The 21,362-nt window shown below is 42.6% G+C and overlaps 1 protein-coding gene across 3 annotated transcripts in view; it reads right to left on the bottom strand.

Moving 5' to 3' along the window:
* LOC127595818 (receptor tyrosine-protein kinase erbB-4-like) overlaps positions 1-21,362 on the bottom strand; it is a 177,729-nt gene that overhangs the window by 88,048 nt on the left and 68,319 nt on the right. For all 3 annotated transcript variants that reach the window (XM_052057674.1, XM_052057673.1, XM_052057675.1), the window contains exon 2: positions 12,050-12,201. In XM_052057674.1, the coding sequence (XP_051913634.1) occupies positions 12,050-12,201 (152 nt within the window). The remainder of the gene's footprint in view (positions 1-12,049; positions 12,202-21,362) is intronic.

Here is a 21,362-nt window from a genome sequence, read left to right as displayed (position 1 = left end):
AACTAAAACACTGAAACATTCTATGGTGTGTAAATAACTGTGTGACCTTGATTTCAACCCTCTTTGCATCATAGGTCATTTTGCCCTGAAGACCACCTTTGTACTTTTTTTTGTACAGCTTCCATGGAAATGTGAATTTTTCTGCAGTTGGGGACAATCTAGGAAAAGTCATAAAATTTCAATTTAAAAAATCATTTAGGGTTTTTTTGGGGGCGTTTTTAACACAGTGACGGGTCATTTTGACCCGAGGACAACAGGAAGGTTAGAGAGCCGGGTCAAATGTGCCCATGGGCCGCATAAGTCCCCTGGGCCGTATTTTGGGGACCGACCCCTGGTCTGGTGGTTTGTGTTTTTGCGCCTGTAACGGGAAGCATTTTTTCACAGCCCCGTTTTGTTCATCTGAGATGTCGGCGCTGCAGGACAGTCTGCGTTGGTGCGGCTGGTTGGATGGCTGGCTGGTGGAGCTAAGGATGACGAGAGAGGAGTGTCGGCGTATTTGGAGCTGAGAGTCGGCGCTTGGAATTGACGTAGATTTATATGGGACGGGAGAAGTGAACCAATTTCTTTTTTCGTCACTGGACGCCACAGCTTCTTGTTTAGTTTCAACCCTAACTAGTAACAGACATGTGCACATTATGAGCATGATGTCTCTGATCCACTGATGAAAGGACATTTTGATTCTCTTCTTTTGCATCTATAACTGCTTCAAACAACAATGCAGAAATAGAGGTTACGATTGCATGACTGTGCTTGTCTCGTGTTATTTTATGTTAGCTGTTCTCAAAAGTGCTTTGTTACAGCTGCAGATGTTGTGAAAGCGTTATATAAATAAATATGTATTAAAATTTTAAAACTTTGCAACTGGTCTACAAATTGCCAAAGGTCTTAAGATAAGATAACCTTTATTTGTCCCACACTGGGGAAATTTGCAGTCTACAGCAGCAAAATTGGGGCGGGTAGAAAAGAAAAAAACAAAGTGTTGCATGCACAAAATAAATCCATGTTTCACAAAAAGAACTTGGATACAATCAAGAAATTACCACGTAATATAAACCCAGTAGGGTTCTGAGGTCAGCAGGATCGGGGCAATTACTAGCTCCCAAAGTTCAACGCAAAGATGATGCATCAGCATTTAGCTGTTGTGCTGCACACGCATGGAGTAAGCTGCCACCAGAACTGAAGTTACTCCCAAGTCTAAATGCTTCCTGGTTAAAAACTATCTCTATCAATCCATCTTTGCAACATGGTGCACGCGTGGTTACCATGTCTGTATCCAAATACATATTTAAAGTAACCCTCCCAACCCTGATTGTGATCCCTTGACTCCTGCTCTCTGGACAGTGTTGCACTCTCTTTCTGGGTGTCACAATTGTTCTGCTGTCAACAATTTTTTTTGTTTTCCTGGGTCTATCCGCTTTTTCTCGCAGACATTCTTAAAAGTTTTATTTAGCTATGGCAAATGTTTGTGCAATGTACAATTGATTTTTCAGGTTGTATAAGTTTCAACATTTTTTTTTGGCCTATGGGTAGCTCTAAATTTTTTTCTTGATGATTACACAGCTAGGGGGCGGCCCGGTAGTCTAGTGGTTAGCACGTCGTCTTCACAGTTCAGAGGTACCGGGTTCGATTCCAGCTGCGGCCTCCCTGTGTGGAGTTTGCATGTTCTCCCGGGCCTGCGTGGGTTCTCTCCGGGTGTTCCGGTTTCCTCCCACATTCCAAAAACATGCATGGCAGGCTGATTGGATGCTCTAAATTGTCCCGAGGTGTGAGTGTGAGCGTGGATGGTTGTTCGTCTCTGTGTGCCCTGCGATTGGCTGGCAACTGATTCAGTGTGTCCCCCGCCTACTGCCCGAAGACGGCTGGGATATGCTCCAGCACCCCCCGCGACCCTAGTGAAGATCAAATGGTTCGGAAAATGGATGGATGGATGGTTACACAGCTATTTTTGAATAATCAAAACCTGTGCGACCAAGCACATCGGTCGGTCACATGTTCCAATAATATCACCTGGGAAAAAAAAGTGGGTTTTAGACAGAAAGAGGCAAGTTGTGTCAGTATCAGATCCAATTGTAAATACCTGGAAATGAAAACTGAAATGTTGAGCTTTTGTATTATATTAATCTTTAATGTCAAAGCCAAATGTCAGTTTACAGTAAAACTAAAGAAATTGGCCTCAGTTTTCCAATACGTTTGGAGAGAATTTTGTGCCTTGAGAGTTTTTGCTCTTTTGTAGAATACACAGCTTCAAAAATATAATCCCTTCAGAGAATTCACTCTTTAAGAAATACGTATCACATATCAAGTATCCTGCAGTTATGATTCGCACCATCTGAGCTCTTGTCGAGGAGTGTGTATGCACTAAATGGATTGGATGAGAGGTTTAAACATCCCTCCTGGCGGCGCACATCTGCCGCCATCATTTGCCCTAATGTCACCATCCCAGCAGCCCACTCTGCGCTGTGCAATCCCAAATTGATTTAATGCATTAATTAGGGCCCTGTTACGATGTGTCATGGATGATATTTTACAATTTGATAAGCAAAAGACGCACCTTGGGATTATCTTGATGGCTTGCGAGGGTTTGCTAGTGGCGCGCTTTCATGGCCGTACCTTTTAATTTAATGGAAATCACTTTGCCCCCAGAGTGGTGCACAAAGTGCAAGACTTTTATATTACCTCTGAGACCTACTGTGCGCCACGTCTGCTATCATCATTCTGACGAAGAAGTAGACATGACGGTGCACAGACGAATGGCTGAACAGGATGTGGTAACACATATTTTATTTGTCTTCGCACCTTCTCTCTTACAATGGGAAAACGCAAGCTGACAACAAAGAACCACCTGGTTGGGCATTGTGATTGACCTTTTATATTTCTCAATCTCTGCTGTTTATTTCTTTTTCAGCATTTGTTTAGTTGCTACATGGACATCATTTTGTTTTTGTTTGTTTGCAGAGATAGCCTAAAATGACACAACTTGACGTTATGTGGACTAATTGTCCAACTCTCTCCATGAAAGTGAAATAGTTGCACAAGCTTCATCTGGTCCTTTGTTTTTTAACAATGTTGATGCTGACATTTTGGCATGTTAGCATATTATGGTCACGGGTAAGTCTGCTGGTCATGCCATTTTCTGTGGAACTATTTGTGTTAGCACAGCCAGATAATTGTTCAATAAGTCATAATTGCTTGATGCATACTCCTGTTCAACTTACAATAAACATGTATAATTGTTGTACTTTGTTTTAATGCATGATTATACTCTGAGTCGTAATGTTGTGTTGTGTATTATCTGGCCAGTGGATATCTTCAGCACTACGGCACTTCCTTTTGTGTGATATCGTTCTTGTTACTAATGTTAGGTTCACTTTCAGACACTGGGACTGTATTCTTCTCTCTTCTCACTTCTCATGGAGAGTGGCCTTTCTTTTGGAATTAGTTTTCCATAAGTCAAAGAAAAACATAACAAATACTTCTAATTTAGCATAATGTCACACCAGATATGTAAAGTTCACTTTGGTCCATTTTCTTTTCCAGCCATTTTCAACACCGCTTCATCCTGTTCAGGGGCATAAGTCATGTCAAGTCAAGTCAACAGTATTTATAGAGAACTTTCAAACAGCCATCGCTGCATACAAAGTCCTGTACATGGAGCAATTTAACATGCACAATAAACAGTAAGAAAAATGGGTAATAAAGGCGGTAGAAAGCACCAAACAATAAAACCAAGAACAAAACTAAGTCATGCTGAGTCAAATGCCAAAGAATACAAGTGAGTTTTCAGGAGGGTTTTGAAGATGGGCAGCGAGGAGGCTTGCCGAATGTTCAGTGGGAGGTCATTCCAGAGAGAGGGACCAGCAACAGAAAAGGCTTGATCCCCTCTGAGCCTCATTTTAGTCCGTGGTACTTCTAATAATGTCTGGTCCACAGACCTGAGGCGCCGGGCAGGTGTGTAGGGGTGGATGAGCTCAGAGAGGTAAGGTGGCGCGAGATTATTCAGAGATTTGAAAACAAAGAGGAGGAACTTGAAAATAACTCTAAAATGAATGGGGAACCAGTGACGGGATGACAGAGTAGGAGTTATGTGCTCCCTCTTACGAGTACCAGTCAAGAGGCGAGCAGCGGCATTCTGGACCAGCTTCAGGCGCTTAATGGAGGACTGGCTAACTCCAAAGTAGAGGGCATTGCAGTAATCGAGCCGGGATTTGACAAAGGCATGAATTACTGTCTCAAAGTGTTCATGTGAGAGGAGGTTTTATTTTGGCCAGCTGTCTCAGGTGAAAGAAGCTGGATTTAACAACGGCACCAATTTGCCGATCGAGTTTGAAATCACTGTCCAGTTTAAGGCCCAAGTTTGAGACTGTTGACTTAAGATAAGGAGACAGGGGGTCCAGGTCTGCAGGATGGAATGTACAAGGGCCACTGGGACCAAACAATATCACCTCTGTCTTCTTTTTGTTGAATTTCAAGAAATTTTGTGCCATCCAGATTTTGATTTCTTCCAGACAGGATAGGAGTGGCCTTAATGAGAAGGCGTCTTTCTTGCTCAGTGGGACTAAAGCAGTCATCTGCATAGCAGTGGAAGGGAATACCATGTTTCCTTAAGATGGAACCCAATGGGAGCAGATACAGCGAGAACAGCAGAGGCCCCAGAATTGAGCCCTGTGGAACACCACATGACAGGGGAGCAGTGCGTGACTCAGAGCAGCCAAGGCTGACACAAAAGGTCCTGTAAGCTAGATAGGACCTAAACCACTCAAGAGCACTGCCGCCAATGCCCACCAAGTGCTGCAAATGAGTCAGCAGAATACTGTGATCCACGGTATCAAATGCTGCAGTTAAGTCCAATAAAACCAGACACACGTGGTCTCCAGAGTCATTTGCCAGGAGGATGTCATTAGAAACGCGTAACAGGGCTGACTCCGTGCTATGCATCGTCTTGAAACCTGACTGGAAGACCTCCGAGATGTTATGTTCATCTAAGAAAAGTTTAAACTGCATGTGCACCACTTTTTCCAGAATTTCGGAAATGAAAGGCAGATTGGAAATGGGCCTGAAACTTGACATGGATCAAGACCAGGTTTCTTGATCAAGGGTTGGATCACAGCATGTTTAAACTGTTGGGGAACTACACCAGAAGAGGGGCTGCTCTTGATGATATCCAAGACCGATGCGCCAACACTCGGGAGAACTTCCTGAAAGAAGTGAGTCGCAAGGGGAGCCAGATAGCTTCGTGTGGCAAACTACATCCTCCAAAAGCGCCAAGGACACAGTTTCAAAAGAATTTAGTACAGTTGAACATGGAACATGGACAGAGGGGTCAGATGCGGTATTTGAGAACGGAGTCCTAGCTGTAGAGACCTTATCAATGAAAAACTGAAGGAATCTGTTGCACATCTCGGGTGAAGAATCCAAGCAAGTAGGCAGAGGGGGTTTGAGTACAGAATCTATCGTTTTAAATAGTGCGTGTGGGTTGTGACGTTAGCTTGAATAAGGTCCGACAGATATTCTCTTTTGGCCTCTTTTACTGTGAGCTGGTAGCATAAGGGCGCCAGAGCCCATCCTAGCGGCCATCGGGCGAAAGGCAGACTACACCCTGAACTGGTTGCCAGTCCGTTGCAGGGCACATATAGAGAACATCCATTCACACTCATTCGCACAGCCATTGAGTGGGAACTGAGCTTTCAGTGCCTGCACACAAGTCAGGCGAGGGCACCGCTAAATCAAATTCTTAATTGTATAACTTCAGGGCCATTCGTCCACAAGTTATTTACAATGTGGAAATGTGAAGCACTGAACCTTAATATCCAGCAGTGGTGATATACGTTTGCTGTTTGGGGCAGTTGGCATCCACTTTGTAAATGCATTAGTGCCAACAACGGTATGGCAGTTTCACACACCCACCTGATTTTGTTAAAAAATATTATTATTATTATTATTATTATTATTACTATTTTAGCCTTGTTGGAGTTTTGCTCAAATGCCAAATTCCATTCTATTATACTTCATTCTATTTTCCAGAGACTAGAGGTGTAATGGTTTAAAAACGTTGTGCAGAATCCTGGATTAATACAAAATAAGTTTGTCACAGTTTTTTACACAACCCCACAATTGCAAAACATTAATATGCATCAGGGCACTCTGACTAGAGAAAGCAGGGTGCAAATTTTGCTGTCAAAAACGGTTAGAATAATGCCAAACACTGGTTGGGTGACTGCCAATAGTCCCAACCTTTTCTAAGCCTCCCAGCTGGTCCAGAGTCTAATGAAAGTGTAGGATTTGAACGGTGAGCACACCCTCTTTCAGCCACAGGTCACAATTATGCCATGATTATTTGGTTAAGAGGCCCTGAGACAGCCATTGTTCTACAGAGAGCACACAGAAATTAATCATGTGGCGAGCTGGATGGTGGGTTGGGGAGGAAGAGAAGCGATTAGTTTGCTCACTAACTCTCTCCGCAACATATTTCAGTCTCTCATTGTAAATACCTCCACTCAGAGCGACGAGTACACTTATTATTGAGGGGCACAAGACAGGTTTTCTAGGACATGATCATTCAAATATTTGTAGAAATCGACTGCTTCACCGTGAACTAAAAGAATGCATGGATAGCATCAGTATCAGATCAGCGCTGAATCACGACATGTCCAGCAGATGCACTTATCTCGACGTGATCAATGACTTGTGCGAGTCCAGAAAAATGTTGTTTGTTGACACACCAATAATCAAGTGAGAGAAACAGAGTATGAATGGTTGTATCAGTCATGGGATTAACTGGTGATCAGTCCAGGGGAGATCAATACACATCCATTCATTTTTAGTCACGAGCGGAGCATATTCAAGATGACTATTAAGAAATGAATCCTGTGATTCCTGCATTATATCTGTTGCCAAGGAACACAACACATGTAACCTGTCCGTAGCAGCATTGCACGTGATGTTTCTTTGGTAGCAGCTTCAGTTTTATTAAATCAGGCACGTTTATGAACGGTTTTTACATCATCTTGTGGATCTTTTTTGTGTTGAATGTGTCGCAGTACTTCATGGGTCAAAACATGCTGTTTGGTATTGAATACTGTCCGCTCAGGTCGGAGGTGGATCCCCAAAAATAGATCGGTGCGAGATTCTAGCCCAATCCTCCAGCTAACTTAGGATATGAGGTGGGATACGAAGGCTCCTGCTCTGCTGTGACCCAAAACAGGATAAGAGGCATACAAAATGGATGGATGGATTGGTTTAGTAACGGTAACCTTACTTACTCCCTCTCACCAACTTTTCTCATGAGAACACTCAGGATAGAAAAGGAAAACATTTCCAAGTCTTAATTTACAGTCTAAGAAAAGCACGGAGGATTTCAGATGAAGACATTTCCCTCAATGATTCGCCTCTTTTGAGCAGTGCACAGACATGAGAAAACGTCATCTGTTTCTCCACGTCACTCTCGGCTGGTGGTTGCTGCAGATAAGACGACTGAAAAGTGTTGCTGTCTGCATGCGACACCCCGCACACCTCAGTGACTGGGTCCTCCATCCCTCTTCACGACAGCAGCTTGTTTGTGTGTGTGTGTGTGTGTGTGTGTGTGTGTGTGTGTGTGTGTGTGTGTGTGCATGTGTGTATGTGTGTGTGAGTGTGTGTGTGTGTTTGTATATATGCGCCAAAATGAGAGGGGGTGCACATGATATTGTGCGTATAAGTGTGTGTCTTAGTTGTAATCCATAGTCATGCCCGGTCCCGGGACTCTCTGAGACAACCTTGGCATCCTGCCGTATGCTTCGTACCTCTGGCTGCCAAATTGATGGAAGTATAATGAAGAGTCCGTCCGCATAGGTGACACAATTAGCTGTTGGGGGGCCACAGGGGCCGCTTGGCGCAGCTCCCTGATTCTCTTCTGGGAAAATGGGTCATTCTGAGTCTTCTGAGTGACAGGCAGCCGGTGGCCAACTAACATCAAGGGTGATGCCAGCCGAAGGCTCTGTGATCCCTTTTGAAAATTGGCAAAGCGTGGTCACATGTTCTTTTCACATGGTCTTTTCCTAAGGAATTATATTTGGGAATTTATGTCGCCTTGCTATGAGACAACTGGCAAACACTACACACTGTTAATCTTCCTGTTGTGTTCCCAGATCAAATTGATAAAAAAAAACTCAAACAATTAAAAAAAAACATTATTCCTCTAGTATGATGTATTATTTTATGAAGTACAATATTTTAGCCGTCACCATATTTTGAAAAAAAAATTACAAAATCTTCTGTTAGGTGTTTCCGTAAGGCAGGAACAGATTGCTGGCATTTCAATTCATAGAAATGGGGAAACAATCATTTGAGATACGAACGTGCTCACAAAAATAAATTAAACTCCTATCTCAAGGCACTGTATCAGGTTAAAAGCCACCTTATTTATCTTTGTTTGACCTTTACGCCAACAGTTCAACATGAATTGCATTAATTTTTTTGGTATCTTAGAACATTAAAAACATGCAATCTTTACAATATTATTTTGCACGCTGCATAGAGTAAAGCTTCACGATAAGCTCCTAAAAAAGATTCATGAATCATCTTCCAGAATGACAGGGAAACAAAATAAATCTGTCGATGGGGACGATGGGAAAGTCAGGGATCCGCTTTCAACCTGGAGTGGTCGCTGTGCCATCCCATCTATCTAACTGTCAGCTTTTGTCCTGTCCATCGCTCTCACCTGCTCCATCACTGCATCGATGTGACAGAAACAACCACTGCCCAACACACATGCGCACACACACACACACACACACACACACACACACACACACACACACACACACACACACACACACACAACACACACACACACACAGACATACACACACACAATCTCAAGATTGTAATTTTTAGCACAGCTGCTGTTTTTTGTCTGCAGTAGAATTGCCACCTCACTAACTCCTCGAGAGCCCCACCCCTCAATTGAGGCTGCACTCTCATCTGAAGGAGTTTATGCACTGACTGTGGCTATAAATGGAAAATAAGCACCCTCTGTTTTGTAGAAAATATTACAAAAAGGTACAGTATTAAAAAGTGAAACTAGTTATCTCAGTTTTGGAACGCCATTGATTGGCTTTTTGATGCAATAAACATGGTACTGGTTTTGACAATAAGCCTCAGCAAATAAAGTTTCATTTTCAATAAAAGTATGCTTGCATCTGGCTCATTTAACTGGAAGATTATAATTGGCGGACAATAGTTTTTTCGGCATCTGCCGACCTAACCAACCGACCATCTAATTAACGATCAAACAAATGTAACCAACGCTTTAATTAATTATGACTGAAGATAAAGATCTCTCCTAAAAAGTTAAAATCCAATTATATCCAATAAAGGGGAAACTGTTAATAAGAAAAACACGTCAGTGCCAAACGGTGGTATCAAAGTCATGGTGGCAAATAGTTGCCATAGTAAACACCTAAACTCCAGGGACCTGACCCCCCCTCACATCCACTTAACAATCCCCAGATGTCTAATTGTTTCCCTAATGATGCTCAGCCTAATGGGACTGTTTATGGTGTGCATTTTATAGCGTTGGCCCAGTAATTAGACTGCACGCACTTCATTAAACAGCATGAAGCGGATGGCATACACATTTATCTGTCCATGGTGCTGAGCTTTGTGAATCATGCACACACATGCGGGCACGGTGCCTCTGTCCATGGTGTTATAACAACAAGGGTCTCATTTTGAACTTTCCAAGCCATTGCTGCGGTTTATAAGCAAATGCTTGGCACGCGAATATGCATGCGAATACGTAATCTGCATCATTTAATTCCAGTTTATTCATCATTAACATTCAAACAAAATGCTTTATTAGAAGTTATGGCTCAGCAATCAAATTATTTGTGTAGCACTTTTTATACAGACGATTCTGAAAACAAAATAAACTTCCAGTCTCTGCATGGAATACTTTAGCGGTTCTTGCCATGATTTTTAAATCCCAAATTATATTTTATCAAATGCAGTGGGATCTTGTTGTAGGAGATTAATTTGGTCCCTGTCAATACAAAGCAGTCATACCATAAATCAGTCCTTCTCCAATAGTGGGGCGCACCCTCCTGGGGCCATGGTGCAATGCCAGGGGGCGCATGTGACTCTGGCAGTCGTCAGGGTGTCTCCTGACGACTGCCCGAAGACAGCTGGGATAAACTCAAGCACGCCCCGCGACCCAATCGCAGGGCACGCATAGACGAACAACCGTTGGCACTCACAATCACACTTAGGGACAATTTAGAGTGTTCCATTAACCTGCCGTGTTTTTGGAATGTGACAAAAAAACGGAGTGCCTGGAGAAAACCCATGCAGGCACGGAATTGAAACCTGTACTTCTGCACTATGAGGCTTTAATAAATGTATTTTGCTGGCATATTTTCAAAATAAGGACGGCATCTACAGCTTGAAAACCCAAATCTTTCTCCTTCCTTTATTGTTATTTTTCATGGGGCTGAATCGTGACATGGCGCATGTGACACCGCTCCCCCAGACGGGAATGCAAATTGTCAAGTCCAGGAATGCTTCAAGCCTCAAAACTAAATATCCTTTCTTATGTGTTCTATAATGTACAACCGTTAGTTGTCTTTTTCTGTGAATGGTGTCTCTTCCTGTATTTTATTATTTGTTAATTATTAGTTTGGTTCCATGTTCACAGGAGTGAAAACTGGGCTAGAAAAATGTGTGATTCCTATTCAAGTATTGTCAAGTGGGACGCACTGCTACGGCCGAGGGGCAGTTATTGGCATCACGACATGACGATCACTACATCATGATGATCACTACATGAATGCTCGGCGACAATGTGGTTACTAAAAACTGCTTGTCATCATTGTTAATTGCTCTCCAATAACAAACTGTAACATCGCAAAGTAACTGTAGTCAGATTACCTGACTGAGAAAAGTAATTACCAGCACCAGTGAGCCCTGCCCAAAGTGCCACTGAATATTCCTTTTGGGGAATGCTAAAGTTCCAGAGATGAACAGGCTCAATGATATGCAGGGATGAGATTTTTCCGCTTTTTGACAGAATTCCGCTTTTTTTCCAGTCAAAGTGGACCTATTTTATATTGTTCCAAATCTGTAAAAAAAATCAAGAGGATGGAAAGCTTTACAGAGTCGCGCAACCTCGGTGAAACACCGAAAACAGACATTTCTACTGAAAAGTAACTACTCGATCTCAAGCGCTTTTCGACAGCCTGGAGCATGTGTAAAAACAAGAGGAGTTGGTTCAAAAGAGAGTGGAAAAAGACGGAGAGGACCAATAAGCTTTTAGCCCTTCCTAAAAAGCTTAAAATGAAGAGAAAATAAAGAATTCTACCTCATGAAACTGTATCTTGTTGTAGATACTGTAAATAGACATCCACTTTATATAATAAAATACATTCATAACCCATTTTTGGTAAACAGTGTGGGACTTCACTATCACTGTATGAGGTAAGAATCAACAGCTTTTTATCACATTTACACAACACTTTATGAAAACAAGTCATGAACAAATCTTAAATATGGCAGGGAATGTGTGTCCTTTTTTAGTTTTGATTTTGAGCAGCAAATTTGAAGTGACATGTTGGTGCTCACCAGGAACGCATAAGCAAAATTGCACACATTTTAACTTGAAAGAGTAGTGAACAATCTTGGGATTTTTTTCTGTTCAAATTTCAAATAGTGTGTAAATTGAATACACTCCATCTTCAGCATCTTTAGTGCCACTTTTGTAAGTGGCCCCGCCCCGGCCATGCCCCTTCCACTTTTTTCATCACTATCCACTCTCATCCCTGGATATGGACATTCAGCCATAAGGTACTTTGCAGAATGACCATTTATCAACTCCTGCACTAATGCAGTGCCCTTACATGTGCATTATCTATATGCATGTGGGATGTAGAGGAGATTTTCTCCGTTTCTCTTGCCAATGTGCTGTCACGGTTCTATTTGTTGCTCTGCCTGGTTCTGAAACCTCTAAGCCATGTTGATTTTGTCTTTGTTTCTCTCCAGGGGAGATCAATATAGTTGACATTTTGAGCGACTGGGTTACCTTGAGGAATGAGAGGTTACGGTTCCGATCAATGCTGGTTATCTCCAGGTTGCCCATTACAACTTCACAATTCTCGTAGAGCTTCTTCAGGGTGCGGTACTGCTGGTCCAGGTCTGAAAGGGTGCTCAGCTTGTTCTCTGTACCTGGACAAACTGGAGGCAAGAAGAGAGATAAATGAGCTCTACGAGAATAGCTAGAGTACTTGTCTGTGGCCTGGTGACCACAACCTTATTTTATACAATAAACAAACCCGCTATATATTCTACATAAATTGACAACAAGACATCCTGAAAAAAAAATAAATAAAAAGAACTAGAACAAGAGGAAACAAAGGTGGGGAGAAAGTTGCATTGTTGAACTGACTCTGATTTCAAGCACCCATAGCTCATAAACTCCTATATTGCTTTACAGATTTTATAGATCATTTGCTCTGCAAAGATGAGTGTGCTGTCCTTTCTTCACTTGGTGATCCTCCATATTGCTGTGGGCACTGGGGCTGCACCCAGATTGGCTGCAAGGGGACCTGAGCAACAGTGACAAATGAGATTCACTGGCCACGTGTGCTGATGAGTTATTAGAGCGGATGCTTCGAGATCAGCCGCAAAGAAATTCTAAGGGAGGATATCAAATAGGTCCGATCAATGAAAATGTGAGTGAGTGGGGGAAAGGTGAGCAAGCATGTGAAGTAATCTATTATTGGAATCCATTTTCCATGTGCTGGCGTGTTCACTTTGGGATCAAGAAGAGGTGAAAATTGAGGAGGGGGGGGGGGGGATAACCCTCAAAAACCAGTAACACACATAAAGACACATGCACGCGTGCACGCGCACTCTCGTTCGCTTCAGCTCAATGAGCATTTGAACAATTCATGCTGCAAGGTTGTTTGGGTTCTTCTTCTGCGTTTCTGCATCCGAGTTTCATATCGCGAGGAAATCTATCTGCGGGCTCTGGATGATGACCTCACAAATCTCCAGATGATGGGCCATCCCCCACCCGTTTCGTGAAATTGCCTTGTACTTTTCCGACTCCATTTCTTTCATGTTCTCATTGCACTGCGGTGCACTGTCCCAATGCTTGTTTCTCACCCTGTTTGAAAGGCTGACACAGCAAGTCGGATGGGAAATGAAGGAGAAACAGAAAAGGTGGTGACCTCACTGGGTTTGAGCTGTAGAAGCTAATTGAGTGGGCGGCGGGCAGCTGCTGGGGTCAGACAAGCAGCGTGTACATGACCCGCACCAAGATCAGAGATGGTTCAAAGCTGTGGATCAAGGGCAGAGGGCATGTTCACTGCAAAACTTGTGATTTTTAGCCACCAAACGTGGAACTTTGTGGTTAAAGTCCTTTCACTGAACTCAGGTACATTGCATAGAGACTGCTGAAAACATACGCAAACAGATTGGGCCACATCCTGGCACTCCTTTTCTTGTACTGATATCATCCTCCACTCAGCTAACCATCCAAAAGTAATGTGAATGAGGCAACCCAGATGGACCGAAACGCACGCGTGTCCCCAACCTTTTTTTTTTTTTTTACCAAAGATCAACTTTTCAAACAGCCAAACTCCTGCGATCGACTGGTTATCGCACGTGCACACATCCCACGATGAGCAACAACCATAAAGGACCCTAACATGAACAAAACAGAAGAATAGATGAGATATGAGATAAGTGTGAGCGTTTGAAAAAGAAAACTTCTCAGTAAGAAACTGACACAGGGAGGCAGGGACGCACTCTTGGAGTGTGTTAAGTGTAGAAACATGACTATCATAGCTCGCATGCACCACTTTAAAATGCTTGTCCTGGTGCTCCAGATTCCCATTTTTTTAACGATGCCATCGGTGAATTGCAGATCAAACAAACTTGAAAAAATGAGAATAAACAAAAAATAGATATATCTCCACAACTCTGATCGCAAGCTGCTGACCGTTGAGGTCAACTTCCTGTGATGCGGGTCATGCGCTACTGTAGGTTAAAAGGTGACCTGCTTTTTAATTATTTGCTTTTTTTGTCTGTGTGAAAGGGAAACTGACAGAATGCTTACATTGTGTACACTCATACACAATATATGATAATACAGGAAGGCAAAAATATTTGTTGTTGTTTTTTCCCATTTCCCTCTGCACCTCTTGCAGTTGGCTTGGGACCAGTCCACAGACCGTTCAGTGGCGTTTGATTGATTGGTCACTCCTGCTTACACGCAACATTTCATGGCAAAATGAGGTCAGAAAAAATGATGACATAAAATAGACTCATAGGTTCTTGTTTCAGTCGAGGCACCCTCAGCTGATGGAACAGTGAAACTTGTCAGGAATGTTAAATTTATGATGGTTTTTAGCAGAGTTCACTACATTTAGCAGTTTGTGGTGATAGTGTGACACTAAATATAGTGGGCGACTATGACCCTTTAAAAGTGCTTTTATATGGAAGAGCTTAAAGATTCGCTGCATATTTAGAAAATATGAGACCCATGTCAATGCCAAATAAAGAAAATAGGCTCAAAGTTTTGTTTGGATGTGTCTTTTCTTCTCTGCCTTTTCTGAATTTAGCAAATAGGTATGAAGCATCAAGCAGTGCTGGTCCAGCATTCATATGCACCGCACATCGTTCTTGTGTTAACACGTCATAGCGGCCTTCGCAGCGGACAATGATGTAGTCAATGAGGTGTCAGAGATTCAGAGAGAGGACATATCCATGAACCCAGTGACGTTTTTGAACGTTTTCTTTGCGCAGAAGAGTTTTCTGGTGATGACAACTTTATGTTATGAACAATTAATCATCATCAGCAGCAAGTAAGAAATCTGACATAAATCTCCAAGGAGTTGGAATTTTGACAGCATATAAGTAAGGCCTCTTTCATTTCATTCTGATGGGCACAAGCCCTCATAACTGTGCCCTTCTGATGCCTTGCACACGTGAGACGCATGGTCATTAGGCATTTGCTGATGCTCGCAGCGGGCTTATGGTGGTTGATGAGGGAGTTCTTCAAGGCATAACCCACGCTGCGGCTTCCCAGTTCATCTGCAAACTTGGCCATCCAAATAACATGTGAAAAAGACATCAGACAGCCAACAGCCACCACACAGACCTTGGCCTGGATCCAATCCTATGGACAACATAACTGCAGACCACCCGTCGTTGCAGCCTTTTTGCTGCTGTTCTGACTCATTCTCAACCTCATCAAGGTTCATTCATCTCAGGCTCACTGGAATGCTTCTCCACAAAATGATATGGCCATCCGAAGAGAACAACCATGTATGCACTCACACGACACTCAAAATCTGCAATTGTTTGAATCAAAAGGGAATCCTTTCTCAGTGCCCGCAACAATGTTGCGGGTGGGTAGGGTGGATTTGTGTGGAAAAAAAAAATCTAAATGCAAGTGAGCATGTGCACAGGTGGATGTACACGTTTGTGCAGGCGTGAAAGCTGTAATGAGTCATCGCAGCGTATTCCACCCAGTGGCTTCTCTTTGTGGGGAAATGGAGGTTCATATTCGCTGTGGCATAGAAGGGCTGACTGAGATCTTGCCAAAACTGCCTTTGCTCTAAGCCGAATATTAGATGGAACCATATTGAAGAAATCAAAACGAAAGCAGGTTTGAGAACATGAATGATTGGGTGTATCAATACGCGAGCATGGTGAGAATATGCAGGAAAAGTGTGTGTGTATGTGTGTGTGTGTGCGTGTGTGTGTGTGTGTGTGTGTGTGTTCATGCAAGTGTGTTTAGTGTCGCCCCCCAGTTCTAAATCACACCAGCTTCGCTAACTTTCCAAATACAATCTGTCATCAGGACGTGTGCAAAGTCGAGTGGCATGTTGGTAATGAAAGGCTCATATTCGGCGCACGCACTCGCGCGCACACACAACCACAGTGGCGGCGCGGGGGTGGGGGGGAGCTTTCCCAGAGGAGGAAATACGTTTGATTTGGATGTAATGAGCAAGCAAAAGGCAAATGAGCCTTGCAGTGTGACATCTCCTATCTAGACACAGACAGGATGTGTCAAGGGAAACGCGTTATTGCAGAGAGAATCCAAAATGCCGTTCAGTTCAAACTTCTGCCAGCCCTCACCTACCGTTTTTACACTCATTTCCTGCCTATTCCCCTCTGCAATCTTTGCCTCATTCACCCAACCACACAGACTTTTCAATATCTTCCCGACGCGCTTCATGATCCCTGCTCCTGCCGCTGGCTATTGACTTAATAGTCTCAGTTGTGGTGCAACTGGTTATATATGTTGACAATAAATTTAAAAAAAAGCAAGCTATACTTGCTCCCATATTATTAAACAGTGATAATTTTACAGCTTGAGCCCTGCGAGTCCCAGTGACGCGCTGATCAGAAAAGTATGAGTCCCAATATGCTTTTAGAGAGTCCCAAATTTCAAATTCTGAAATGGTCTACTTATTCAATTACATATGATCATAACATAAACAACAACAATATATATTGATAATAGGTGTATTTCTGATAATAAATGCTGCAAAATTTTAAATAATTCCGATATACAAGATTTGCTGAGAAATAGGTTCTTATTTCATCTCATGGTTCAGTCTTTTAGTTCATAAATTCTCCTCTCTTTACAGTGCTTCCAATTATGCAAGGCTTTCTCAAATTCAAAACTCTGTGATATCTCCGCAATAAGCTTTCGCAACACCTGTTTGCAACACTTGTTTTAACGTTACACAACTTGGCAATCGTCTACTTGCCGCGAGGGGAAGGCCGATCTCGCCAATCTCGTCTCGCGAGAACGGAAATCTAGTCACGTGAGATCAAAACACCAATGGCGGCATTGGTCAAATTTCAATCGTTGCTGGAAAAAAAAAATTACCGTAGGTTTTTTTTGCTTTGACTAAGAAATTTCCTTGCGTCCCAAAAATGCACATTAATTGGAACTGTGCATCTCGTGGGAAAATTATGCGTCTAGGATGTGGGATGCAGAGGTAATGAGATGGCTGATTAAAGTGACAACTTTAAATCAGGGAAATTGGTCAGAATACCAACTGACACGAGAAGCTTCCAAACAATTATTTGACAAGAGCAACCATCAGCCTGCAAGAACTGCAAGGACTGCATGAACTGAGCTCTACTCTGCAGTTATCAACAGATAAAAAACAGAAAGTAGTAGAGCGATACTTTTCTACGTCTCTAATGTTGCAAACATGTATGTGGGTGCCATGAATGACAATGAATGGGAAATTTGAGTTTCAAATCGGAACGTACCTGCAGCACAGAAACAATTGTGTTGCTTTGCCTCAAGAGGTACCACACAATGCTCAATTAACACTCAGCTCCCTTGCACGGCCACAGTCATCCATCTTGTGTCGAATCAATAACCCGTCACAGGCGTATGGGTGTTGAGGGATGTAAATAGCAGAAATCTGACATTTGTCACAAATAAAACAAAAGGTCTTCAATATAATTAAGAGTGCGGTGGTGCCATTTCTCAAACAATCCATAGCCTTATTAAAACGAGCCAATAATTTCGGGGGTGCAGTGCGAATAACGTGCACACGTGAGATGAGGGAGAGGTGCAAGTGTGTATGTAGTATGTATATATTTCCCTCTCCCTGCCGTAATGAACATAATCACAGATATATTTATATTCAGAACAATAATGCAATGATTAAATTAACATCAGACTTAAGAAGGCCAAAATATTTTTTCAGCTGGGGTTTATGAAACACGTTGGATTGCAAAGGAGGCGACAGATTCTACTGTATATCCATGTTAAAAAAAAGAACAAAATTAATTATGGTAGCTAAAATTTGACCTTTGTGACGTCATTCAGTGGTTTGGGTTAGGGCTACCATTGTTATCTCACCTAATTAAAAACAAAACATCGCAGATGCAACACAAACACATTTGGGGCGGGAGGAGAGATTTACAGAGAAGACAGGGTATGGAAATAGCTGGAGTATGACTCCATATTACTCGAGCTTTTATGCGATATGTCAGCACAGATACCGCAAAATATGAACATTCCCCTCCAATGGGGAAGATAAGTGCTTAAAGTGTATTATTAGTAAAACGAAATGTAAGACCCTTTATATTGAGGGGTTAGTGATTCATGAAAATCCATAAATACGGTTACATAGGTATTGGTATTTGAATGTGGTATTATAGTACATTATATGTACTCTAGGCTATTGTGTAGAGTCCATTTTATTTTGTGTATACAGTGATCCCTCGCTATTTCACGGTTTGTTTCTTGCGGTGCATCGCAAATTTTTTCAAACATATTCATTAAAAAAAAAAAAAGAAAATGTGAAAACGGCGCAAAGAGTCCGCAAAAGGTCAGCGAGAAGCCGTGAAAAACAGCAAAACAACAGAACTGAATCACATAGAGCAACATATACAGTACTACATGTACTGTATGTGTTTACTACATTTCGTTATTCATACACTAACCTAGCCTAACTTATACATGTTTAAACATACAGTATTAGTGTATAGCATTAAGTAATGTTAATTACTACAAACATGCATGTATACCATTACATTTGGCCTTAAAAATATTATTTATACTCATACACATGTACATATACCTATACGGGAGGTTTCGCTACTTTGCTTTGATTTTCGTTTATCGCGTGTGGTTTTGGTTGCATTAACTGCGATTAATGAGGGATTACTGTGCTTGGATATAGATATTCCAAAAGACTGTGATATACCAATAATGAAATGTAAATTTCCCCAGTGTGGGACAAATAAAGGATATCTTAATAACTATACGGAGGTAGGACTCGATATGTTTGTACTTCCTCCTACTCCTTTTTCAACCACGTGCAAGCAGGGAATGATAAATAGGCTGTCACTTATTCAGTGCTTTTCTACCTCGGGTTCTCAAAGTGCTTTACACTGTTACCTCATTCACCGACTGATGACATAGCATCAGGACCAACTGGAGGTTCAGGATGTTGCTCATGGACACTTGGACATGATCGCAATGGCCAGGGACCGAACCACCAACCTCTGGGTTGGGAAACGACCACGCTACCACTTCTCAGGTTACTGTGTCATAATGTACTTTTACGCGTGTTTGGAAAACCATAAAATGCATACATAAATAAATAAAGCTAATAAAAACTAATAAACTTGCTCCGACAACTAAATAAAGCTAACTAAATTCCCAAAACAAAACTCTCAGCGAAGAAGAAATTAACTGTAATGAAAATTCCCAAAAATATGATCCCCCCACACACACTCTGCATTCAGCAAAATGGGAGAAAAGCAAGTTAATTTCCTCATTAGACTTTGACCTGCAGCTGCATTCATAAATGCAAGACTGGGGGGTTCTCAGGATCCCAGAGTCCCACCAAGTCAAACATAGTCATACCACTGGAGCTTAGTTAAATTTGTGATCATTAAAACAGAACGTGCTACTGCCTGCCGGCCGTGCGATGGACAATGCATAAATATTTGATGCTCTGGCATCTCTCACGAAGTTGATTCACTTGGACATTTGTGATGCAAAATTACAGGATTTTGATATACTCCACCTGCTAAAGGTAGGTCCATATTTAAATAAACGTACCTACGGATACACACATGTAAACAGACACAGACACAAAACAATCATTACAAAAAAAAAAATAATAAAAAAAACAGATGTGAAAACAAGCAGATTATGTATGTGCAAGGTCAAGTAGTTTTGGAGTGAAATGCTCATATAGTGTATGTGCTCTCTCGCATACACGCAAGCGCAACCTCTCTCTCAATCGCTCGCACACACACACACACAAACACACACACGCACGCACGCACATACACTGATTGCGCTGTAATAGGCCCATGCCACAGGCCCGCAGCTTAGCCAGGACCCCCCCCCCCCCCCCTTTTAAATCTATACTTTAAGTGACAAAGCCCCAAGTAGCCTTCTCATTTATGTTGTACAGGTGCAGTCAGCTATAGCGAGTAATTGCATTGGGTGTTTGGCGCTCCCCAAGAAGGATTGGAAGCTCATGACAGTGTTGTCAGGGACTCCTGAAGGATACACCAGCAAGCTATGTGTACGTGTGCACTGCTGTCACACAGATGCAGGGAGAACATTTCACTTTTCATGTTTGGCTCTTGCTTGAATATATGTACTGCATGTCTTAATTTTACATGCCTAATTGATCACACGTGTTTCCATGCATCCCCCCCCCCCCCCCCCCCATTGGGTCTTGAACGTGTCAACCTCCAGTCCCCAAGAACACTTTTCAGACTGAGCTACTGGCGTCAGCTCCAAGACTACTTCATATACTGTTAGACCACTTGGGCCAATGAGCGTGTTGTAATCCTATATAGGGCATGTCATAGCACCCGGCCGGATCTTCAAAGAAATGCAGACACACAATATTGTCTTGTGATGTAAAATATTTCAGGACACAGTGCCAACTTTGAAGAGGAACAGCTTAAAATTGGAGTGAAATACAAACAGGACAGGAGGTCGGGCAGCCTTGCTGTTGTCAATGTATAATGGTGCACATACACGTTGGTGGAGAGGCAAGTTTCGCGGGCATCGCCACCACCTGGTCCAGATGCAAAACAGAGCACAGATGTGGCAGTTTAATTAGCCTTGCCAGAGGTGCTGCAGCGATATTACCCTGCCCCGCCTGGAGAGAGTGCCTGCTGAGGCAACGGTGTGTGAGGGTGATTTGACAGCAGCGTAAATTGAGTTGCCATCATGATGCCTTTTTTCCGGCGTGGAATGAATCCGACTGTGATGCACATTGATTATTTTTCGGGTAAGAAACAGGAGAACAATGGGTCGGTGCACAAGGGTGTGATTATACATCTCGGCAGAAAGCGCAGACGCATTTGCCAAATAAAACTGAATGACCTAGTTGGGTGTGAAATGTGCCAAACAGAAGAGCTGATGTACATGGGAGAACATGGCACTAATGATAAGGTTACGACCACTTTCCCATCGTCCCGCCTAATGACTCTCATACGCCACAAAAACACACCTTTGATGAGGTTCAGCATTGAGAAGGAATACGTCGTCCCGAGCACATCTTCACTTTGGTCTCCAAAGGCAGCCCGTCAAGATCAAACGTGAATCAGCGCGCAGGAAGTTCAAGCGGACGTCAGCTTCTGGTTAAGTGATGGAATGTCAAGTGGGCCGTGGCACTCGGGTCCATCTTTAAGCTTCTGGGCTTGCCTTGTCATCATGAAGTCTCTTTGTGGGGGAGCCTAGCTCGCTAAGATAACGTCTGCCAGATTACATGAGTCTGACACACAAACTGTTTTCCAACTGCAGCAATGCTTCTGTGTCTTGTATCTCCCTGTCTCTTGCACCGCGTTAATGTGAAAAAGACAAGAAGGGGGGG

Source organism: Hippocampus zosterae, chromosome 2, assembly GCF_025434085.1.
Source record: "Hippocampus zosterae strain Florida chromosome 2, ASM2543408v3, whole genome shotgun sequence".
NCBI lineage: Eukaryota > Metazoa > Chordata > Actinopteri > Syngnathiformes > Syngnathidae > Hippocampus > Hippocampus zosterae.
The sequence above is the reverse complement of the archived record's forward strand: the minus strand, read 5'-3'. Positions and strand labels throughout refer to the sequence as shown.